This window comes from Triturus cristatus, chromosome 7 (assembly GCF_964204655.1).
Source record: "Triturus cristatus chromosome 7, aTriCri1.1, whole genome shotgun sequence".
Taxonomy (NCBI): domain Eukaryota; kingdom Metazoa; phylum Chordata; class Amphibia; order Caudata; family Salamandridae; genus Triturus; species Triturus cristatus.
Window position 1 is genome coordinate 1,084,724,760 of NC_140590.1, and position 23,324 is coordinate 1,084,748,083.

A 23,324-nucleotide genomic window follows, 5' to 3' on the forward strand; every position below is an offset into this window, starting at 1 on the left:
CGGGGTCCAATGAGGGACGGGCAGGTGGATTGTTCTTGGCAGAACTCTTCACGGGAGGGGCCCCCTTCGCAGGGCCATGGGGCCAGTTCTGGCAAGTCCCCGAGTTGGGTCGGTGTTGCGGGGTCGGAAGGCCCGGATTCTTCGCCAGGAGCGGGTGGTTCGTCCAGAAGGGGGTCGTTGGCCTCTGGTAGGGTATCCTGGCTCTCGGGCATGGTGGCGGTATTCAGGGGCATGTCCTCTCCCCCCTCGGAGGAAGGTGCCCGGAGAGTCATCGAGCGCATGGTGGCGCATACCCACTCGGGTAGGCCCATCATTTCTAGGTGGGCCCTTCGTTCCACTTGTCCCCACGGGGAGTTCTCCAGGTCGTTGCCCAGGAGGCATTCCACGGGCTGGGAGGTTCTGACCGCTACTTTTAACTTGCTGGTGACTCCCCCCCATTCGAAGGGGACTAGGGCCATCCGGCAGAGGCTCTCGGAATTGTCTGATGAGATGACGGGGCAAAAGGCGTCAGGCAGGATTTGATCCTCTGAAATCAGGTGACAGTGGACCGCCGTGACACTCGCCCCCGTGTCCCGGAGCCCCTCGATGCGGTGACCATTGACCGTCACCTGCTGTCGGTACTTCTTCGTGTTGGCGGGCAGGGGCGTTCCGGGGACCATCTCCCGGTCCCCTAGGGAGACCAAGGCCATGGCGGCTGGTTCCCATTCTTCGGCGTCTTCCATCTCTTCCCCCAGGGCTACAGAGGCCATCTGTCGAGCCGGCGGGGTTGTGGTGGTGGTCCGCTGGTACAGGGGACACTGAGGGTCGCTGGCATAGTGTCCGGTCTGCTGGCAGCGGAAACATGTGATCCTCCCCCGGGGTCCCGGCCTCCCTGGTGGCCCGGTGCTGGCCGGAGGCGGAGCTGGAAAGGGCGGAGATTGTCCTCTGGGAGGGCTGACCGGGGATCCCCCCGGGAGCTCCCTTTGCCGGCTTTGGTTCCCTCCGCCCCTCTGGCGGGGGTGTCCCTGATTGTGGCGACCGTAGTCTCCCACGGGGCCCCGGGAGGTCCGGGTGTTCACCCACCGGTCAGCTTCGACGGCCAGTTTCCGAGGGTCTGTGAGTTTGCTGTCCAGGAGGTGCTGGCATAGCTCTACGAAGCAATTAGCGGCCAAGTGTTCCCATGCGATCAGGTCGAACAGCTCCTCAAAGGTGGAGACCTTGCTGCCCTTGATCCATCCGTCCAAGGCCCGGCTGTAAAAGTTCACGTACTCCACCCATGTGGTACCGGGTATCTTTTTGCAGTCTCTAAACCGTTGCCGGTACATTTCAGGGGTGAGCCCATATCTGGCTACCAGGGCCTCTTTCATGTGGCTGTAGGAGTTCATCACGGTGGAGGGCAGGTCCAGCAGGGTATCTCTCCCCTCGCTCAGGAACCGGCCCCACAGCCCAGCCCCCCAGTCTTTCTGCGGGACTCGGTGAGAGGTCATGGCGACTTCGTAAGCCTTGAACCATTGCTGAATGTCGTCGTTCTTATAGTACTCTTTCACCACATCTTTGGGGATGTGGACCTTCGGTTCCACGGTGGAGGAGATGGGTTGCGTTTCCGAGGGTCGGGTCTCCGCCCGCTTGGCCTGGAGCTCGATCTCCTTCAGGCTACGTTCGTGCTCTAGTTGGAGTTTCTTTTCTTCGTGTTCTCTCTGTCTTTTCTTTTCTTCTAGTTCTCCGTGTAGGCGTAATTGTTCCACTGCTAGTTTTTTCTCAGCTAGTTTTATCTCTCCTTCGATTTTTAGTTTTGCTAGTTCCAGTTCGTGGTTGCGACTTCTTTCTCGGTCCGCTAGTTCCTCTGGGGATAGGCCCCGCTCGGGGGCGCCGTTCCTCCCTGGGCTGCTTCGTGGTTCGTTGGGGTGCTCTCCTTCTGCTTGTGACCGGGGAGTTTCTGCCTCGACCCAGGTTTTTAATGCCCCCTGGAAGTCCTCTTTCGTGCTTAGTCCGGTGGTAGCGATTCCAAAGTCTTTGCAAAATTGTTTCAGTTCTCGGTGCGTGTACGATTCTAACTGGTCCTTTTGAAATGTCGTGCTCGGGTTGGTGCCTGCGGCACCTAGGGAAGTTTCTCCTTCCATTCTTCTTGGTGGTGCGTCAGCCGTCTACTGCACGATCTCTAGGTGTTGGCTCGGATCCCGTCGCCTGCCACCAAATGTTGGAAGGGGTTCCCCGGGGAGGCTGCGGAATGGGTTCCTGACCACCCTGAGGCCCACCCTTCCCAGATTTTAGGCCGAGCAAGAGCAGGGAGGCCCTTCCTGGAAGGGTCTCGCACCTAGGATCGCACGCGCTGCGCTTACTCTCTCTGCGGATAGAGGGACACCACACAGTAGTCGTTATTAAGCTTTTATCGGTAGTTGTCAGGGATCTTTATGATCCGGTAGGCAGGTGCAGAATTAATGCCACAAGCGGCAGCAATCTTGTGATGAGGGGAAAGGGGTAGTGGGACAGTCTTTCAATTAGTGCCTCTGCGAGGTATCCGGCGCACAGCTCTCAATCCTCGAGCTGAGGGGATGTTGCGTCTCTTCGGCAATCTCTGCCGACTCTCTTGGAGGAGCGGGCCGCGAGTCACTCAGCAGGCACCGGAGGGTCGTCGTTCAGGGAGCCGCGACGGCGTCAGCAGGGCTCAGATGGTTCAGCGGTACGGGGAGCCGCGACGGCGTCAGCAGGGCTCAGATGGTTCAGAATTCGAGGAGCCGCGACAGCGTCAGCAGGGCTCAGATGGTTCAGCGTTCGGGGAGCCGCGACAGCGTCAGCAGGGCTCAGATGGTTCAGCATTCGGGGAGCCGCGACGGCGTCAGCAGGGCTCAGATGGTTCAGAGTTCGAGGAGCCGCGATGGCATCAGCAGGGCTCAGATGGTTCAGAGTACGGATAGCGGTTCTTCTGTTCGGTGAGCGATCGAGCCGCGACCAGGTCCGCAGGCTGTCGTCAGTCCAGGTCTTCTCTGCCTCTCGTCCCTTCAGCACCTCTTGTTATACTCCCCCTCCTCTTTGAAGTCCGGAGTCCTCGCGGAGAGGGGTCTCGTGCCTGGGGGGCGAGGTGTCGGGGTTTCCTGTCGCTCAGCCCCTTGCTCTGTTCAGATGTGTCCGGGAGGGATCCCAGACGCCCAGCAGGAGAGGCGCCCGCTCGCCGGGGGCCGGGTGGCCGATCAAAACCTCCCTCGGGAAGAGTCCAGAGGTGTGACAGAGTCGGCGCCTCTCGGTCTGGTTTTGGGGGGGGGTTTTGTTCTCCCTCGGTCGCGCATGCGTGTTGGGGATCTGGTCGGCCCTCGGGATGTTGGTCCACGGAGGCCGGAAGGCCGTGTCCACGAGGTTCGGCGTGGTTGTCGTGTAACTTGCTGGTCGGGAGGGCCCACGCCACGAGGCCGGTCTCACAGATCCCAAAAATCTTGTTGACGGACTGTCGGTGGCACCAGTTTTGCTAACTTTCTCGACCATTCCTCACAAAGGGCCATGTCCTTCTGCCACTCCCTAAATTTCAGGGCAAGTCTGCTACCCCCATCTCATGGCCACTCTACTTTTCCTCAAAAGTAACCCAGTGGCAGTGAACTTACAAGATGATTTAATACTCTTTGACATACTCCAGCAACACCACAGTGGGAGTGAGGAAGCAGGCCTGTCAAGTCATCTCGAGTAAGGCAGTTGTAAGATGAGACCGTAAACTGGCCAATGCTGGGCCCAACCATGCTAAAGGAAAGAAACTGTTCCCTCAATGCCACCCCACCTCCAAATAGGGTCAACTTCGGGATTACATCGTACAAGATCCATTGGGGAGCGATACATTCTCTGTAGAAACTTATAATGAATCAATCTGTACCTGCCATTGGGGGAGACCTCTTTAGTTTGCTGGCGGCAGCACCCCCATTGCTTACCAGTTATATCCTGTCCTAAATTACCCACACAGCCTGGCGAGCCCTGGGAATCCCCGGAATCAGACAGTCCTTTACTTCTGCATACAATCTTGATATGAGTCATCATGATGGAGGGCTGGTTAGGATGATATTCAGCATCAGCCTCTCCGGCGACTCTTCTGGGAACAAATCCAAAAGGCGTCGAACTTCATGTGAAGTTTTGCTGTAAGTAAGGACATCTAGCATAGTAGCTGGGACATATGTGCAAGAAATACATCTACCAGTGTTACTATGTGTCTTTTCCCCATGGACTGTATAAACCCAGGAAGGTCGTCCAGTTGTAGCCTGTGGTAATGTCTAATGGGTATGTGCTTGGAGTAGGGTAAAGGTATGTTACACAGGTCTGCTAATCGTTTCCATGCCCAATCTGTGCACCGCACAGTCTGACTTTTCTGAGCTGGCCTGTGGAGTTGGGTGTAGGGGATCTTTAGAAGGGGGATAGGAGCCACCAGACCTCTCTCTAGAACAACATGGGGGTATGCCTGCAATTATGAAAGCTATGGTGGATTAACTGTACTTGTGCCACCAGATGATAATTTCAAAGTGTGGTGCTGCAAACCCACCATGTCGACATGGCAGCTGTAGTGTGCGCCAGCTGATCCTGGTCAGCCTGCTCGCCCAAACCAACTTGATCATGAGGGAGTGGAGTTGTGTGAAGAAAGGTTTGCTTAGAGGCACCGAAAGTTTTGAAATAGATATAGTAACTTAGGCAGTACACTCATGTTCATTAGAGCAACCGACCCGCCATTAACAAGGGGAGGGTTATCCCCTTGACGATGTGAGGGTGTAAAGCCTCCATGCACCTCCCATACTTCGCCCTGATTGTAGTAGGAATGTTAGAATGATAGAAGATACCTATATATTTAGTCAGTTCAGTCCGCCATTGTAGCTGACAGGGCATGTCGAAACTGGTTCAGGTAGAATGTCAGTTAACTATGAACTCTTATCTCTGAACTTCGCCTACATTAATCTTGAGGTTCTTCGCCCATTGATAGTATGCCCACCAACTTTTCCCCATCATGCAATAAAGTGCTGTTCTCTTGATTCAGTTCTTTCAGGGGGCATTTAAGAAACAAATCTGGCTCCCAGTCAATTAACTACTTCCTGGAAGCAGCATTCTATGGTCTTGTTACAACATCTTATGTTTAGGCTTCGGAAAATTGGAAGTAGCTGGCATTGTCTTTCTGTCTTCAATTTCTAGCAGATGCATACAATGTGGCTGAGTGGCACATAATAATTAACGCACTTTGATTCATGTTTGCTAGGAAAATAGCTTTTAACCCATGTAAAGTCAAACTTTTTGACCTTTTTGACCTATGGTTTGGACCTCTTATTTGCACTGAGCTATCCCAGCAGCGAACAAGCATTTGCAATGCAATAGGTCTCACAGTTACGCGAGTTTGGGCTATTGGGATTGTAAATGGCTATGCCTTTTATTTTGGTTTTGGTTTTTAAAACGTAAATAAAAGACATTGTCATTTACAATGGCAATAGCTTAAACTCGCGTAAATGCGAGACCTATTGCATTGCAAATTCTTAATAATATTCTGAAGAAGCGTGGTGGCAGAAAAGGAGTAGTAGGGGTTTAGCCTACTCTGCTCTTGCAGGGTTAGAAAATACACCATTCCACCCAGTGCTTAATTTGAACCGGTGGTTGCAGGTGCATGCGCGCTGACTCAGGCTCGACCTAAGTAGATTACAGAAATATTGAGCTCTCGTAGTTATCCCACAGGAACACTACCAATTAAAGTGTCTTTTTGTTAAGGTCACCCTGTGGGAACAAATTTGCAGTCCATCCTTCACATTTGTACAAACACACGCACACTTGCAAGGAGATCCGATTACATGACCCACCAGTGATAAACATGTTGAGGAACTTGGAGTTAGGAGAGCAAACCCCGGGCTCAACCATGCACATGGAAATCAAAGTGCGATGCAAAAGAGAGAGGACTTCCATTTGTAATCTGCTTTACATGACAGCTTCGAGGCACAGAAGCTGACGTCAGCGCTCATGGTTTTGTTTCTTTAGATACACTTTGGGCTGCCATCTTTTCATAGGCAGACCCGTCTCTGCAGCAAGCAGTCAGCCTCTTTTGTTGCTGTGCTGCACAGAGATCATGAATATTAAATTAAGCAGGCGCTGTGATCACGCGCCAAGCCCGTGCATATATTAAACAAGTGACGGGCTGCTTGTAAAATGAAAGTGCGCACGGTTTAAATTGTCATGGACAGCAGCCTATCGGAGACCCACTAAAGGCATTCCACTGCCCCAACATCAGCATCTCATGACCAGACAAAGACTGAAGATCAGCTGCTGCCATGTGAGTTATAACGTAAGGGAGAATAAAAACACCATGTATATTACCATTAGTTAGATTTTAGCGCAAGGTTAAGCCCCACGATAAAGCTTTCTCACTCTGTGGAGAATAGGGTATGTCTCAGTTTACACACGGAAGTACCATCCACTAACTGAAGGGGTTTTCTTCCCGTGCATGCAATATGCTTATTTGTATAAACTGCCAGGCTCTGAAGAGCTGACTGTTAGCAAGATTCCCCCTCAACAAAGTATTAAAGAGACAGCAAGATCTCCCTCCCGCTCTGCCGAAGTGTCGATTATCAGCAAGGGATACAAATGTGGTGAGGATAGTATAATACCTGTTTTTCATAAGGCATGCAGTCCAGGCCAGTCCTTGTCGAGAAACCATGAAGATTTTGAAGAAAAAAAAAGGCGCGGTCTCGAGCTCATGGACAAAAAAGAAGGGCAACATTTTTAGACGTAAGTCGTTGAGAGGCAGTCGAAGAGGGAGCTCTCTCTCTCCATCAAGAAGTCTCTAGCTCTAGGGAATGAAACCAGAATTTAGATAACCAAGATATCTATCAGTTCATAGTGTGTACATGTGCGGTAAACATGCAAACGTACCCGTTTTTTCTCTTGTAAGAAAAAATGTATATTAGTTTTCCTAAATCATACAAGCATTTGCAATGCAATAAGACTCGTATTTACGCGATACCTATTGCATTGCAAATGGGAGTGCGGGCGGGCAGGCGAGAAGGAACGAACAACAGCAGTGTGGGGGTGGCAAGAGGTCGCGGACTGCGGGAGGGGGGCACGGGAAGAAAGTAGTGCTCACAATCTAAAAACACATACTAGGCAACACTCAAAGTAAAGGGGCCAGTAGCCATGGAAAGATTCAAATGACGACATGGCCGTCATAAAGAGGGACTAACAAGCCTAAAACCAATCGGAAGGCAGCATTTTAGACACAAGTCAACGAAATAGATGGGCGGAGAGTGGGCAGAGCTTCCACGGAACTTCCACTCCCTTCCAACCACCCTCTTTCATGAAAATTAAATTTGTCCTGACCTCTGCCAGACAAAGCAATCTGTGGCTCCACCTCCCTCTCCTCCACCTCTTCCTTTTCTGCCAATTCCTTCTGTCTAGGGCCAGGCCCTCTCAGTTCTTATAGATCAAAAATCTCTGTAGTTAACCTCTCTTCCCATTTCTTTTCTTTCCATATGCTTCTCACCACTAATTTAGGACAGGAGTTTATTAACAATAAACGTGACACTGAAATCATGGAACTATACGCCTTGGAATCAACCCCCTATGTGCAATCCTCACATTGGTCAGCTGTCCGCATTCCGAACCCCACACTGTCAACTACCACTGCTCATCCTCCTTCAATCTATGATATCCCAGAGCCGAGGAAACCTTACCTCCCCAGTAAATGACAATATCCTTCAAACTTTGTCAAGATCTATGTCTCCTACAATCCCTCTAATGAATCTGAGCACTACAGCACCCTAAATTGTGCTTACTTTAGGTCTGCATTCTCCATCTGCATTAACATCGCTGTTGTTATCCTGTTCCGTATTCTTGATATTTTCTTCTTAACTGAATCCTTACTCAACCACTCTTCTCACCCTCTCATAGATATTCTAACACCCTTTTAACTAGTCTTTCTCTTCTAAGAATCAATAAGAGAGCGAGGAAGAAAAAGGAGAAACAGTTCAATTCCCCTAGGTATAAGTATAATTAATCAGCAAGAACTGGTCCCCAGAGATAACAGGGAAAGGTATGTGTACGTAAATACTGATTAGTTCAGTGGAAAACCATTAGGTTTTTTAGGAAAGGCCTCACCTACCAACCTAGTTGGTGGCATGCTTCATCATCGGCCCCCACCTGAGGCACCGAGTGTACCCCAGGTGTGCTGCGATGCCTGAACTACAGCGGAGCGGGTTTTTTTGTAAAGTGAGTGTGCAGTGCAAGTGAAGTGCATGTGTAATTTAAAAAACAGCTGTCCCAATGGTCCCAGATATCAAGTAGATTAGTTTAATGATGGGCCATGGGCAGTATTAAAAGGAAGGCAAAGGATGGTTTAGGAGGTATCAATGGCCACCACCATCCTGTGGGGTCAACATGTTTCAGCCAGTGCCTAGATACTGGTGCTGGCTTTTATCAGGACCAAAGTGCAAGAACTGAAGAAGACAGGGTCTAGCAGAATGTTTAGAACCGTCTATGTGTGGCACGCACTAAGGTGCCCTAACTGGCAGAGGGGATGGAAGGTGAGCAGGAGAGTGGCCACGGAGGTCTCTGGTAGGATTTCTGTCAACTGCTAATGGTTTTTTGACAGACCACCGCACTCCAGACTCATGGAGCCGGTCCAATTAATCTATGGAGATTGGATCTAAGAGGGACATCCCCTCTGCCAGTGAGGGCACCTTATCGCGTGACACACATAGACGGTTCTAAACATTCTGCTAGACCCTGTCTTCTTCACTTCTTGCACTTTGGTGAAGGGCACAGGGGTATATCGATTTTACAAAATAAAATAAAGTGCTTGGTGAATTGATGTGTAAGGCCATCAGAGGGACAGGGTGGAAGTCAGGAAAACCATGTGCCTTAAATTAATTTTTCATACTATCCTCTTTTCACACTTTTTATTTTATGTTTATGCATTTCTTATATAGCTTCTGTAGTAGTAGTAACATAGCTTTATTTTGGTTACAAACCTTATAAAGCACAAGTAAGCATCTAATAAAAAAGCAAACAATACAAGATCATGTTATCTAAAAGCAATTAGCATCCTTTTCAATCGTTCCCATGGTTCTTTAGAATGTAACAATGAATTCAAAAATCATTATCGATTAACAAATACAATCGAACTTGCAGAACTATAGCTGCTCTATATAACTGTAGGTGGTGGTATTTTTAACCAAACTATTGTCCCAGGCCAGATGGCGAAACAATGTATTCCCTCACCACTTTTTTCACTGCTCCTGAGCAGTATCTAATCAAACATTCTGCTTTGTTACGACACATATATGTTTATAAAGTTTTCTGTAAGCCCTGCTTGTACTGATATATTTTTCTTATTCTCTTTATCTTATCCATGACTGTTTTCAGTTCCAGTCTCCTGTCCTTCTGTCCCAACACACCTGTGGCGTTTGCTGCTCCCCTTTTCCTTTGACCAGATACCTGCTCCTCGTTTACCACTCCTCCAATCAACTACATGCATTTGCTCACCCATGCTCCAGGCCTCACTATTATCACAGTGCCAATGTTGCACCCTGTGCTATCTGAATAACACAGGGGCTGAACATGTTTTCTCCTGTTCTTTGCGTTACAAGATCATCTTGCTACTCCAATTCCAGATATGTCTGAAGAGGACATGTGTCTCTCTCCCACTTTATGTTTATTACTGTCTGCTGCCATTTTACTTTGCTCTTTAAACTTCACCCTTGATATTGCTTCACAAGACCAATGAACTACTGCCAATTTCAATTCAATGGCGATGACTTGTTACTTTCAGCTGTGAAATGCTTTCAATCTTTGTACTACAATTGTATTTGCTTCTGCAGCTACTATGATAAATTCTGTACCATTATAAAAAGGGGTTTGTTATGCCCCCAGAATCAATATTTTCACAAACTGTAGGTATTGGTCTTTTACAAATACTGCATACAACACGAACATGAATGAATGTATTGCTACATAAACAACAAATAAATAAAATAATACAATTCGGAAACCAGGGATGTATCTTGCAGGCCTTCTCAATAGATTCCTCTGAGCTCTGCTTTCATATTAAAATAAAGAATTCACAGTTAACGACGACAGTCAAGTCTCAGGAGCCAGAGTACATAATTATAAGTGCAAGGGATTTAAAGTGGGAGAAGCTGCCAGTTGAGTGCAGAAGGGAAGGATTGAAGGAGATGGCGGTTGGAGTTAAAACTACAAGAGGAGGGAAATAAAGGGAAGAGATAGAGGGGTGACAACACGGAAGAAAGGTCATTGGCTCCTGATATTAGGTCTGGGTGTTAGACAATCAACAGAAAATGTACACAGCACTAAAAGGAGAAGGAGTGAGAGAACTCGAAAGAGAGAGATAAGAAACACATGGGCGATGGGCACTTTTAGTGGGGATCTTTTGATTTCTTTTACAGATATGTTGTCAATGACTGTGTTGCAATAAACAAATATATCAGCAGTGACTGTCTTTACGTAGGCCCTAGTTATGAATCGAATGTCAATATTGATAGACTGTCATTTCAATTTTGGCTAGTAAGGAAAGGTACTGGACAAATAGGGAATTACAATTTATGTGACAAAACCACAATTCCTATGTTGCTCACCTATACTTTTCCCGTCTTAAACTAGGGTGAAAATAGGTTTTAGGAATGAGGAATAAAATGCTGCATTAGGAGCAGAAAGTCCAATTCTTGCTATGTTTTACAATTTGCCAGAGAGGAAAACTCTGCAGTTCTGGGAGCAGAACTTCTTAACTTGCAATCCAACCCTTTGTCATATTTAATATAACCTGTTACATCAATAGCGTTCCTAACGTAATTTATATAAAACATTAGATAGGAAATGCAACTCTGAATGCAGTAAGAGAACAGAATGTAAGCATAAGGGAAGTAAATCTTTCTTACCAGAATAGTTGTTAATTCCTGAATTAATTTAGAAGAGCAAAAGAGAATGTATGGATTCAATTAGTCAGCATAATAACACAACCTCCATGTCAATCCTTACATAAAACAAACAATCGCTGTTAAATTAACAAAACTTTGACATTTTAAATGTTCCAACTTCCTCTGGTAGGGGCCTATTTCTATTCTACCTGAATGGCTACTTTATGGCACCTAATTAACAAATGTTTTGTTTTGTGCCTGCAGTTGATCACTTGTCATGCTACAATTGTAACATAACACATTTGTTTTTTTATAATTTCGGGGTACTATTGTGGATTTTTGCTTGATTCAACTTGTAGGGCCTATGAACCATTAGAGATTGATATCTCAGGTAACATGTGACACTTTCAGCCTGTCCTTGCTTTTTACCCAAAAGTAATTTCCATGCTGGTTGTTTTTAGACCATCAGTAAAAAGTTGTGATACTTACATATTTTTATCACTCATCATCTCAGTCTTTTTCATCTTGGTCCTTGCTCCATGATGGTGAGTCCTCACTCTGAAGACTTGCAACTTATTTGCCCTTACAAGTCAGTTCCTTCTCTTCAAACCTAAATAAACTATGTGTTTTAAAAGTCAAATTCCACCCACTTGGATATATGGAGGTTACCCCCCTCCCACCTCCTGAATTATACCATTTTTGCAAATGAATGGCCAGAGGACAGGTGCAAAGGGAGGGAAGACAGGGCGTTGGACTGTACTGAGGATGACTGATTTCAGGGTGATGGAGGTTACCAGTAAGCACTTGTAGCATTACCATCTTTACTGCTGTCTCATAATTGTCTGCACACTGTGAAGAGGTCCTAAGTACCAAGAGTCTCAGGTATGCATCTGACCCAGAAACGAAACAAGGCATCATGTGGCATGCCAAGGCCATGGTCACTAAACCAGAGAGGGAGAGTCATTCATATATCCAGCAGCAGGGCTGGAGTAGTCCGAGGTCGAGTTCCCACCTAAACCAAACAGCCCAGTTTTAATACACCAGCAAGGCTGGGAATGATAAAAAACCTCATTGTTATCAGACAACCAATTGATCAAGTTCAAAAGAATCGACTTATCATCGAAGTTAAGCTAATATCCCAAGAGTAAGCGCCAAAAAGGAACAAACACCCACTGTCTGCAACATGCATCAACCAGAAATGACATGCAGCACCCAAGGACTCAGAAAATAACTACATACCCAACCATAGGAATCGCATGGGATGCAGCGGGGAGAAGAGGAGCTCGGAGAATCCAGACTCCTGCAACCCAGGCAATGGCAGAGGATCAAGAACCCTCAGCTGGAAAGGAACCGGGACTAATGATCCACAAAAGAAACCTATAAAATGTTAAAATGTGTCCTCATTTGAGTGCAACTCTAGGAAAATAGCTACGAGCCCAAGAGACTCTAACTCTCACTACTAAATAACGAAGACGGTACTGTAACCATCATCAACAATCACCCCGGAGCACACTGGGCCATTCGGCCCTAGCTGGTCCAACTTCAGATGAAGACTACAGGCCAAAATCTTCTTTTGCCTTTCCTCAAAGCAACTACTGCCTGAAGCATCTCATGACACCCATCTATCTTGGATAAGGCCTTTTCTGATGCAGATCACTTGTTGATATAGGTTTATGGGTCACCATATATCCAGTGTTCCTTACCTGCATGACCTCTATCATTCATCTACCAATTTGTTCTCCATTTAAAATATCATCTGTGATACTGAAAATTTAAGACCATTTCAAAGATTTTATGATTCTGATGGTCTTTCCCGGAACGATTTTGGATCATTGTTGCAAATCATTGTTTAAGCTAACATTGAGAACTTTTGTTCACACTGTTCTTATATGCCAATTCCTAGCCCTCGCAGATCTTGATAATGAAAAATGTGCTAGTAATTTTCTCTCAGAAAGGTGAAACCCTGTTACACATCCTGTTTCCCCATGCATTACTGTGACCGTATTAGGGTCTCTTACCATCATTTAATTGTCTGCTATACTCCTTTCCTATGCCATAATGTGTCTCATTGTAACACCAGAGAACCATTTGCACAACTTTTGGCCACACAATTATGCAATACCATACCCAGCTTCTATAACCATTAGACTTGGAAAAAAGAAGCTTAAAACCTAAGGACTCTTTGAACATTCAGAGACTTTAATTGAAAATAACTACCAGAACATCTGTCAGTATGTAAAAACTACTGGTCAGCTATTCTACACAACTGATATCTCTGTCTGAATAGATGCACTCCAACATTCTATATTAAACTAAGTCGACCTCATTAATCCCTCGTAGCAAGAAACATACCTGTTCATCATGCTCAATACCATCAGCTCTGCCCATTAATATCAACAACAGTGGCAAGATCATGATACAAGGCAAGCAATCGATCCTTCTAAAATATGAGTACAATTTTATTGATGTCTAGGAAAAAACTAGTTCCCTTCTCAATGGACACTCTGCCACTGCTTCAATTCCCTCAGTCGTTTCCCATTGCACCCTCACTACTACCTTCCCAGTCACCACATCCTCCAACATCCCTAGCTTACACCCTCCCCTCTCCGTTCCACTACCACTTCTGAGACCAAGGGCCGTGGCTGGCCTTCCATTCTGCCATGGGAATGAGGTAAATTACTCCATCCCTATGGTGGAGAGGCTACACACCTAATTTATAAATGACCGACAAGCAGGCTAACGTTCATAAAAACATTGCCAGGAACTGCAGTGATGGTGGTTCATGGTAATGCATATTATTCTGTGCTACGGGGCTGCAGCATCAGAAATAATCCATTTATTTTTTCAAAAAGAAAATCCCTAATGAAATCCAATAATTGGTTCACAGACAAAATGCTGCATCTGAAATGCAAATCTAGGGCTCTTAAAAGACAATGGAACAAAACAAAACTCCTTACAGAAGAGATGGTCTGCATAGTACATTCAAGGGGGTACAAGATAACCTGTATTAGAGCTAAAAGGCATTCTTTCGATCTCGCATCAATGGCACTAATAATTCACTTAAATATTTATTTGCATATTCAAAGCGATGGTGACTCACAACTTTCTGTTAAAACTCCAGCTGCCTTCCTTTGAAACTTGTGACAATTTATTTTTCTATTTCACTAATAATATCTCAGCTCTAAGAGAGAGATATCCACTTCAGCTCATTGTCTCAATGACCCTCTGATACCCATTGCTCCTTCTCTCTCAGACTTTACTTCAACCTCAGAGAAGTAAGTGAGAAATAAACTTAAATCATTTAAGAAAACCTTCAAGAACTACGACCATTTGTCACTGGGCAAATATTTAACTTTTCCTTCACCATTGGATCCTTTCCTTAACCCCCCCAAACATGCTAGCAGCATTCTCATCCTTGAAAACATTTGAAAATCCAGCGAATTTGACAAACTATAGACTATTTCTGGACCCCCCTTTGTTGTCAATGCATTGATAAAAACTGTCTTCCACCCACTCTAATTCCACCCTGAAGAAGATAACATCTTCATTACCTTCCAATTAGATTTCAAACCACATAAGGATACCACAACTATGTGAAAAATATTAGGGAAAACCTTCTTGACTCCATGGATAAAGGCTTTCCTTGTGGCTTTATACTCCTGTATATGTTGGCAACATTAAACATCATTGAGCAACATATCCTTCTCAAACAGCTCTCAATTTTTGCGGCATGACTGGAGCTCCATTTACCTGGTTTGCTTCATTTTTATACCATTAGTACAACAAACTCACACTGGATACTTTAATGTCCAGATGAATCAGTATTACATGTGGTAAGGCTCAGGCTTTTTCTAATGTTTTTTAATATCTACGTGCATCATCTCATGAAGATTCCCACCCCTATGATACTGGCTCCCATATATGTGGACGACACACAACTCCTTTGCAAGCTTGATGGCAACTTCATTAGCCAATCCACAACATTGAATTGCCTCTACCATGTTCATCACTGATGAAGAAAAAACGTTTTTTTAAATGGGGACAAATCTGAGATGCTCCTCGTGGACGGCCAGCCCTCACCAACTGCACCTCACTTGACCTGATTCTCCCTTCCTCAAGCTGTGTCAAAAGCACATATTCATGGAGTCTTGTTTAACAGTGAGCTTTCTTTTATACAAAAGAAAAAATTGTCTCTAAATATTCCATTTATTACCCATGTCTGCTGCTTCATGCCCTTCCTGTCCTCTTCATCCTCTGAACGTTGCTATTAAGCTTGCTGTTTTGATGTCTCACCTTGACAATTGCAATAGCTTGTGTAATGGTCTGCTGAATAAATCAGTCAGCAAACTCCAAATGCTCAAAACAAAGCTGTCCAACTACTGTTTGGCCTAAATTACCATGACCTTATTAGGACCATTCTCAAAGCCCTCCACTAGCTCCCTGTACAGGCCAGTGCAAATTTCAAAGCACAATGCCTTTTAAGAAAGCTATACACAGCAGGTCCACTGACTACTTGTCCGAGCTATTCTTCTGCATAACTCGACTGCAAGTCTACAATCTAGGAGCCAGAAATTAGTGCTAACCCACTAAGTTTGCCATCAAACATTTTGCAGATGATCATCTCATTGGAATTCACCGCCATTCTATAGAAGACTGAACAAATGACTCTGTGAAATTCAGGGCGCTCTAAGCACCACTTTTCTACCTCACTTCCACATAGGTGCTTCCAGACAATCAAAGACCTGGGTCTGTTATTGAGATGCCTAAAACCAGCCACTCCATCATGCCTTACCTACTACAGAACCTTAATCTTAAAGAAACCTTACAAAAAATGTGTGCTTAACATATTTATTTAAAACTGAATAAAATAGTCGTGAACAACGCAACAACACTTGCACCACAGGAATGATCAATATATGCACAATTGCTGTCCCTCTGCTAGATTTTGATCTGTTAGGGGCAGTCCACACCTGTTGCTTGTACCATATCTACCAATTTGCCAGCGCCCCAGGACCAGCACTGGAAGACGGTCTTCCTGACAGTAGCCTCTTCCATTCTGCTGAAAGTATCACACAGGACACAATCAATTCTTGATCCAGGGCAGTGAGATTCAAACTTTAATATATCAATATCTCAATGGTTTGTGCATATCAAGTTATTTACCAGGCCTTAAAGAAGAAGTCATGTTTCAATTCACTGTAATCATTTTGTTTGACTAATTTCCATTACGAACTATGCTCTTCCACATCTAAATAATTCAGCTCATTTTAGTGTCATACTCTTCACCAACAGGTTTAAAAGTAAAATCATTGATATTTTGTTGCATGCTTATTGCAATCTGAACACACATCACACTCAAAGGTTTTACTTAGGGAAAGTTTGAAAGCACAATAAAAGTACAGAAATTCTTTATGGAAACAGTACATCTTTCTTACCGGTTCAGCCAGCATTGTATCCTATTGAGATTTAGGAGACAAAAGCAAATATCCATTTATCATTAGTCAGTGTTCTGATGCACACTCCAGGTGGAACATTGAATGAAATAGCCACACGCACTCATCTAGAGATGGACCAAAAACGCGACTCCCTATGGTCTGACTAGCACACCACTGTTTCTTGAGAATTTAATAAATGATCTATGTGACATACACCATCTAAATACCTTCGCCATGATGAAGTATATTGTCAACAATTGATGAATAGACACAGGCGCCACCTAAGGTGGCATCAGTCACTGACTCCCCTAAGATTGTTACTGGGAGTTCACTGCTGTGTGGAAGGTGTAGGCGGTGCACCATGGCAGCCACTACCAATTTGCATAAAGCTCAGTAGAGGTGGCTAGGGTTATTTAAAGATTTATTCCAGCTACCCTGAATTCCTTTTACTCAGTCCACCTTGACTGACAGTGGGGTTTGCATAGAGGCATGCCATATACATATCCGTCCCTGCCCACTCCCACCTTCAGATCATTTTATTAATTGTGTTGTTGTGAAACTAAGCTCACACAGGCCCTGCTGACTGTGGATGGCAGATGACTGCTGGAGGTATTATTTCAGCAGAGACAAACCAAATCCACATGTGAATATTTCTTGCATGCAATAAATGATTTTTATTGACTTTGAACTATGAACAATGTTTGAAATTTGTATAATAATCCTTTTTGTTAATGTGCATTACTCAAAATGTCCTGTCACCTCCGAACCATTCTGTTTATGACTGGAGCCTCTATCTGCTGGTTTTATTCAGTCATGTTTTTGAGATTCCTAACACACTTGACACACCGTGGGGTGAAAAGGTTCAAACTTCAAGAGAATATGACAAGACCTGCATGTACGAAATATATTTTTCTTACCAACCACGGATCGATGGTGGTCTGAGAAAAGATTCAGAAGAACAGAATAGAATGCATAAATTGGATTATTCAAAGCATTTATAAAAACAATCATCATTAACATATAAATACATTAATAACCATACTGCTAGATGTTTAAAGCTCATTCTGCCCCATAAGAAAACTGTTCACTATTCAGTGACCTGGGATCTGCTCTTAGACATATAAATACCATGGAATTCCATTTTTGAAAGTCAGCCAAAGTGTCGTCCACGTTGATTGGTTTCTTATTTGTATGGATCAACTGAGTAGTTCAATCGTGCCTTCTCAGTGATCCCTACACACCTTTTATTATTATTATTAATATATATATTTTTTAATTTATTGAGCATATCAAGGACAGAACGACATTGTTATAAATTTGGACATTAGGAAAAGTGGTGATACACATTCTTAAACATTCTTAAACATTTTTCGACATTTGTAAACAGGAACCCTTCAAAAAATACCACATAAGTCAAGTAGAACCATCAATTCATTTAAAAAGCTACCCAAAACTACCCAAAAATCTAGCCACAAAAATATCTAAAATACATTTCCCCTAAATTATTACACCGGCTACCTCTTAACAAACATGTTTACAAACATAGGGGCATATTATCAAGACAGGCGATAAAATGATCGTCGCTTTAGCGGCAGAAACTGCAACTAAAACGGCGATAATGGGCTTGATAATATGCTCTATGGAATTCCAATTGAAGCCCATGTTGGATGTGAAGGACATCTTGCCTGAGCTTTAATTGGAATTCCATAGAGCATATTATCAAGCCCATTAACGCTGTTTTAGTGGCAGTTTTCTGCCGCTAAAGCGGCGATAATTTTATCGCCTGTCTTGATGATATGCCCCATATTTACTAACAAAAAGAGCATTAAATTAAATTATTCTGCCCTCATATTGTTCTTTTCTAAAAAGGAAGGAGCCGGGGACAAATAGACCTTCCCCTTGCTATGAGGCCCTAAAATGACATATGCATTATTGCCTACAACGGAACTCATAAACATAAATAAATGATAAAACGAACACACCTTTTAACTGGAGTTCTCTGTGGTGGTAGGTAATATCGTCCTCAGCTGAGTAGGTATAACCTATGAATTGGTATGTTATGTGTTCAAGCTTGAAAGGATCTGATTCCCACTGTGTTAGCCTACTCTGTAATTCATTTCTTACATAACATGACACAAAACATCTCTGAAAACTGCAGGCATGCTGTCACTCAGAAACTACTACAAAATGGCCTAACACTATATGGTGGGGACATCAGCTTGGTGGTAGAGGCACATGAAGCATATAGAACAGAGGTATTTAACTCCTGGGTTACATTCCCAGCTGCAGAAAATGCAACGTGGGTATTTCACAAATATGAAGTAGGTGAAACACCAGATGAGTACACTCCATATGTGGCCATTCAAGTCCCTCTAACTTACCAAGAACATGCAAATTGGATTAAAGGTGCCCTACCCACACTACAGAAAACATGAGACCGGGCCCACTCAGCAATGAGGGAGTGACATGGCCAGTCCTAGCTGGATACACACCGCATTCCGGTACAATAATTTAACCGCAGCAGGGATTATACAATAATTTAGTAACAATATACAGATGCCTTACACAGTTCGTAATGCGAACATTAACAGTTACCCCTGAGCGGGCAGTTCAAGCTGCACTGCCACAATTGGTTACTCTAGGCATTAGCCCACAAACATTGAATGCAGTTATGGGAAAGGTTCCCACCAAGAGGGAAGAAATTCCGTTTTGGATTGCACAAAAAAGAAATCAGCTTTAAGCAGTATTTCCCCATATGGGCCAGCAGGAAAAACACAGAATACTAACCATTTGTTTGCCAATGGGGATGAATCCCCCAGTAGAGGACTGCGCTACTTGGGGTATGGTCTTTTCTGTAGTATATACCAGAACATATGGTACCTCTTCACTAACAGTTCTACCTGACGTATCCAGAATGAATGTATGACGTTGCATCGCATACATTTACAACTCATGCCTTTACAATGCAGTTTTTACATCGCAACATCCTTTACAACACATTCCATTACATCGCATTATACCTTTACAACGCATACCATTACATCACATTTAAGGTAAGTGTTGGATAGTATTGGGGTAATATTTAGTATTCTAACTCCAGTGAGTGCAACAGTAAGGTAAGTGTTGGATAGTGTAGGGGTAAAAATTACTATTCTAACTCCAGTGAGTGCAACAGTAGGGTAAGTGTTTGATAGTGTAGGGGTAAAAATTACTATTCTAACTCCAGTGAGTGCAACAGTAGGGTAAGTGTTGGATAGTGTAGGCATACTATGCGTTGTAATGGTGTGCATTGTAATGACATGCGATGTAATGGCTGCGTTATAGTGGCATGCATTGTAATGACATGCGTTGTAGTGCCATGCGATGTAATGGCTGCGTTGTAATGACATGCGATGTAAAGGATGTTGCGATGTAATGACTGCGATGTAAAGGTAGTGCGATGTAATGACTGCGTTGTAAAGGTTGTTTCCCGAATATGCGATGTTACACTACAAACAATTACAACGTGTGCCATTACAATGCGGTTTTTACATCGCAACTACCATTACATCCCATGATTTTACAATGCATGTCATTACAACGCATTTTTAAAAACTACCATTACAATGCATATCATTACAACGCATACCATTACAACGCATACCATTGCAATGCATAATACTTTTAGGGTAACAGTGGGATAAGTGTTGGATAGTGTAGGGGTTAAAATTACTATTACCATGTACCCCAAAACCCATACCCACCCTAAAATTAAAAATCTCCATTACTTACCTTATAATGCGCTGTAATGGCATGCGTTTTAATGGTATGTGTTGTAAAGGCATGCGTTGTAGTGACATGCATTGTAATGGCGACATCAATTAACGATTGGCTGTTTTACAGGACTTAAAAGACTTCCAGGACAAACAAAGCAACGTCGAAGTAAAATGCACCACCACTGGAGAAGTAAAGGTAGCTCCAGCAAGATCCGTCTGGATCCCAAAAGTCAGGGATCTGGTCAGAGAAAAGATTGTGGACAAGAAAAAATTTAGGCCATCTTACAGAGTGACTGTTCCTGTGCTGGCTGTTGAAGGTTCACAAACAGTACTTCTACCACCTCTGGCCTGATGTTGAGACAAACGATGTGTCTCAATTGATCTGATCCAATCACGCTATGTGGCCAGTTCTCAACAGTAAGCTGTGTGGACTCATGGGTAGCTACCATTCTCCTCTCGCTGCCATACAGGAGGTTCAGATCGGAGCCTTAGTTACAAATGAAGCTTGCTCTCCTCAACAAGAGACAACAGTAAAGAAGAATGAAGTATGTCTTCTACCTGTTTCAAAAACAACAACAACTGTGCAGTCAATGAGTACAGAAGCACAGATTTCAATACAGAATCCTAAAAACTGCAAGGTCTATGTCAATGTAACACAGATTGAGTCTTCATTAAGTTCGACACAGCCTGCTGAGCTGCCAAAGACAGACTGGACGGCCTCTGGATATTTAATCGACTTTGATGACTTCTCTTCTGACGCATCGGAACTGCCTTTGCCCCCTCCACCCCTACCTTTTTAACCGAAGGTGGGTGTCTTCTATCTTTGGCTGAAAAGAACATACTTTGTTGCACCTTTGGATTACAATTGCATTACTTTTCCTGATACTCTGTATTGGTTCTGTGACAGTGTTCTTTTTCAGAGACTTGTCCATCATGAACATTTCAGCTGTTCCTGTTCTGGATGAGATTGTATGGGATAAGGTATCGCTTGGTATTTATGGTTCCAAATTTGTTTTAAATTCCTTTAAGTGACATTATCACCCCAGTAATATTTCTGATGATTGGAGCATTGATACAGTTTTTATGAGATGTTTTGTTTTCAGCATTACGGTGATCATTTTCTACAGATAGCTAGTATTCCTCGTGAAGTTTTTAACTTTACACAATGCGAACACTGCCCTACACCACCAAGGGGTAGTTCAAAAGTATTTTCACAGAATTTCGACTATTTTTGTGGTTATGATACATCTGACCCAGCCTCATTTTATTATAGGCTTGCACCGTAACCTGCAAAGAAAAATATGTTAACAACACGAAGATGATTTATTTTGCTTACTTTGCTTCTTTCCTCTCCCAACTGTCTGAGCAAGGGTTTGACTTTTGGAGGGACACAATAGATGTGAAATTAGTCTGGAGGACTATAGATTGGCAAGTTCAGGGAACCAAGGCTTTATTTAGAGCCTGTTTAATACAACAAAAAATGATTTTTCTGAACAAAACTGTGCAACCGACAACGTGTCTTGGCCTTGCCAAGATAAAAGATTTGAACACACCACGTTTTCCCACTCGCAGCACTGGCATCCGTTAATACCATATGATTAGAATACTATTGGCACTACGCTACATGAGGAATCATAACTCATCAGGTCCCAATTGGAAGGTATGGTTAGTTTGTCCATTAGACTCAAACAAATGTCAGGCTCGATTCCTAGGTAACAGCAAGGGATTTACAGCAAATAGGCCGACATGCGATATGTGCAGACAGTACAGTCGGGCATGGTAACAACTTACAGTGTTGGGAAGTTGAGTCTTGATTGGCTAAAAAGCTTGCCACTGTCATAGGAAATTGCAGGGTAGGTCGAATACACTGGACACAGTGATCATCCAAGTAAGTGCTCTACACTCTGAGCAGGCCATTCCCTCTCCCACAGAACACTTGCCTCATCTTTTGATTTCTCGCCTTGTACTTACAGACACGGTCCTCTGCTTTCGACCCAAAGTGCAAAACGTCCTTGATTTTAGGGTAAGAAAATATCCCTGCACTCACCTTGATTCACTTTACATGTGTTTTGTGTGTCTTTGTCTGTTTGTAAAAGTCGGATTTTTATATTGTTGATTACGTAACCCTCACTTATCTAAATAAGTGGGATGTGTGACACTAAGATATGCATGATAGGAGCTTTGAATTTGTACTTCTAGCATGCTTAGATTCACACATTTCACATCAATGTTATTAATTACTTCCTGCAAACCTCCCCCCCCACGGGCCTGTACAAACCCTCACAAATTAACATCACATGATCAAACTTGTTTTTATCTTTCAGGGTGGATTGGGACACCCCATTTGGGATACTTAATGTAGGCACTTGCTTGACTTACTTCCCTACTTATTTGCTGTACAGTAATCATTTGAGACCCATAAGCCATGCACCTAAACTTGTTTAAGGGTAGGAATACCTATCATTGTTTTCTGGTCCTGAAGAAATGGCATGGATTCCTCTTAAACTCCAGAGGCATGAAACATGTCGACCTACACACACTAATAAATTGCCATTCTTCATAATTAGAAGCTAGCAATCTACACATAATCATTTTTCATCCATACGAAGGGGACTTCTGATTAAATTTGACTCATGTTACCCCTTAGGTAGTTTTTATTTACCATTCCACTCTCCCCACACACCCACATTTATCATCGTGGCTATATTTAAACAATCTATGCCAAAACACCCTCTCGTGGGGCCCATAGGGCGCTGCAGTGCCGACCCCCAGAGGAGCTAAGCCTGATGATGAAGCATGACATCTTCACGGCACGGGTGTGTGAGGGCACCACCTTCTAATAAGGAAGATCCCCTTGCTATTATCCATCCTGATACATATTTTTGTAGGTACAGTTGCCCTCCAGGTATTTGCACTACAACATGGACAGTCCCATCTTAGGTCACTCCTATTGTTGAGCTAAACACTTCAGATACTGTGTTCTGGCCACATGCCATAGTGAAACATTAACTTCACAAATCTGTTTTCACCATGCTACTTTTCAGAACAACAGATAGCTATGGCCCAGAAAAATGCAAAATACACGATGTTACATATTGAAAAACTAGAGCAATTTCCTTTTACCACTGCTGAGACAGCATCCTTGGATTGGATAATTCATGGGAAAATTACACTACCAATCTCGACTTTACACTTTCTTTACTGTCTACAACACCATCAAGTGGCCAGATATGTAGCATTGGGTGAAGGGTACATACACGAAAAATGGGAGCTTCCGTTCACATTCCGGC

At 43.9% G+C, this 23,324-nt stretch overlaps 1 protein-coding gene across 7 annotated transcripts in view; it reads right to left on the minus strand.

Moving 5' to 3' along the window:
• Positions 1-23,324, minus strand: part of LOC146811135 (uncharacterized) — a 469,768-nt gene that overhangs the window by 114,931 nt on the left and 331,513 nt on the right. For all 7 annotated transcript variants that reach the window (XM_085618200.1, XM_085618199.1, XM_085618198.1 and 4 more), the window contains 3 exons: positions 17,197-17,217; positions 16,280-16,300; positions 10,866-10,883 (listed from right to left, as the gene is read on the minus strand). In XM_085618200.1, the coding sequence (XP_085474326.1) occupies positions 10,866-10,883; positions 16,280-16,300; positions 17,197-17,217 (60 nt within the window). The remainder of the gene's footprint in view (positions 1-10,865; positions 10,884-16,279; positions 16,301-17,196; positions 17,218-23,324) is intronic.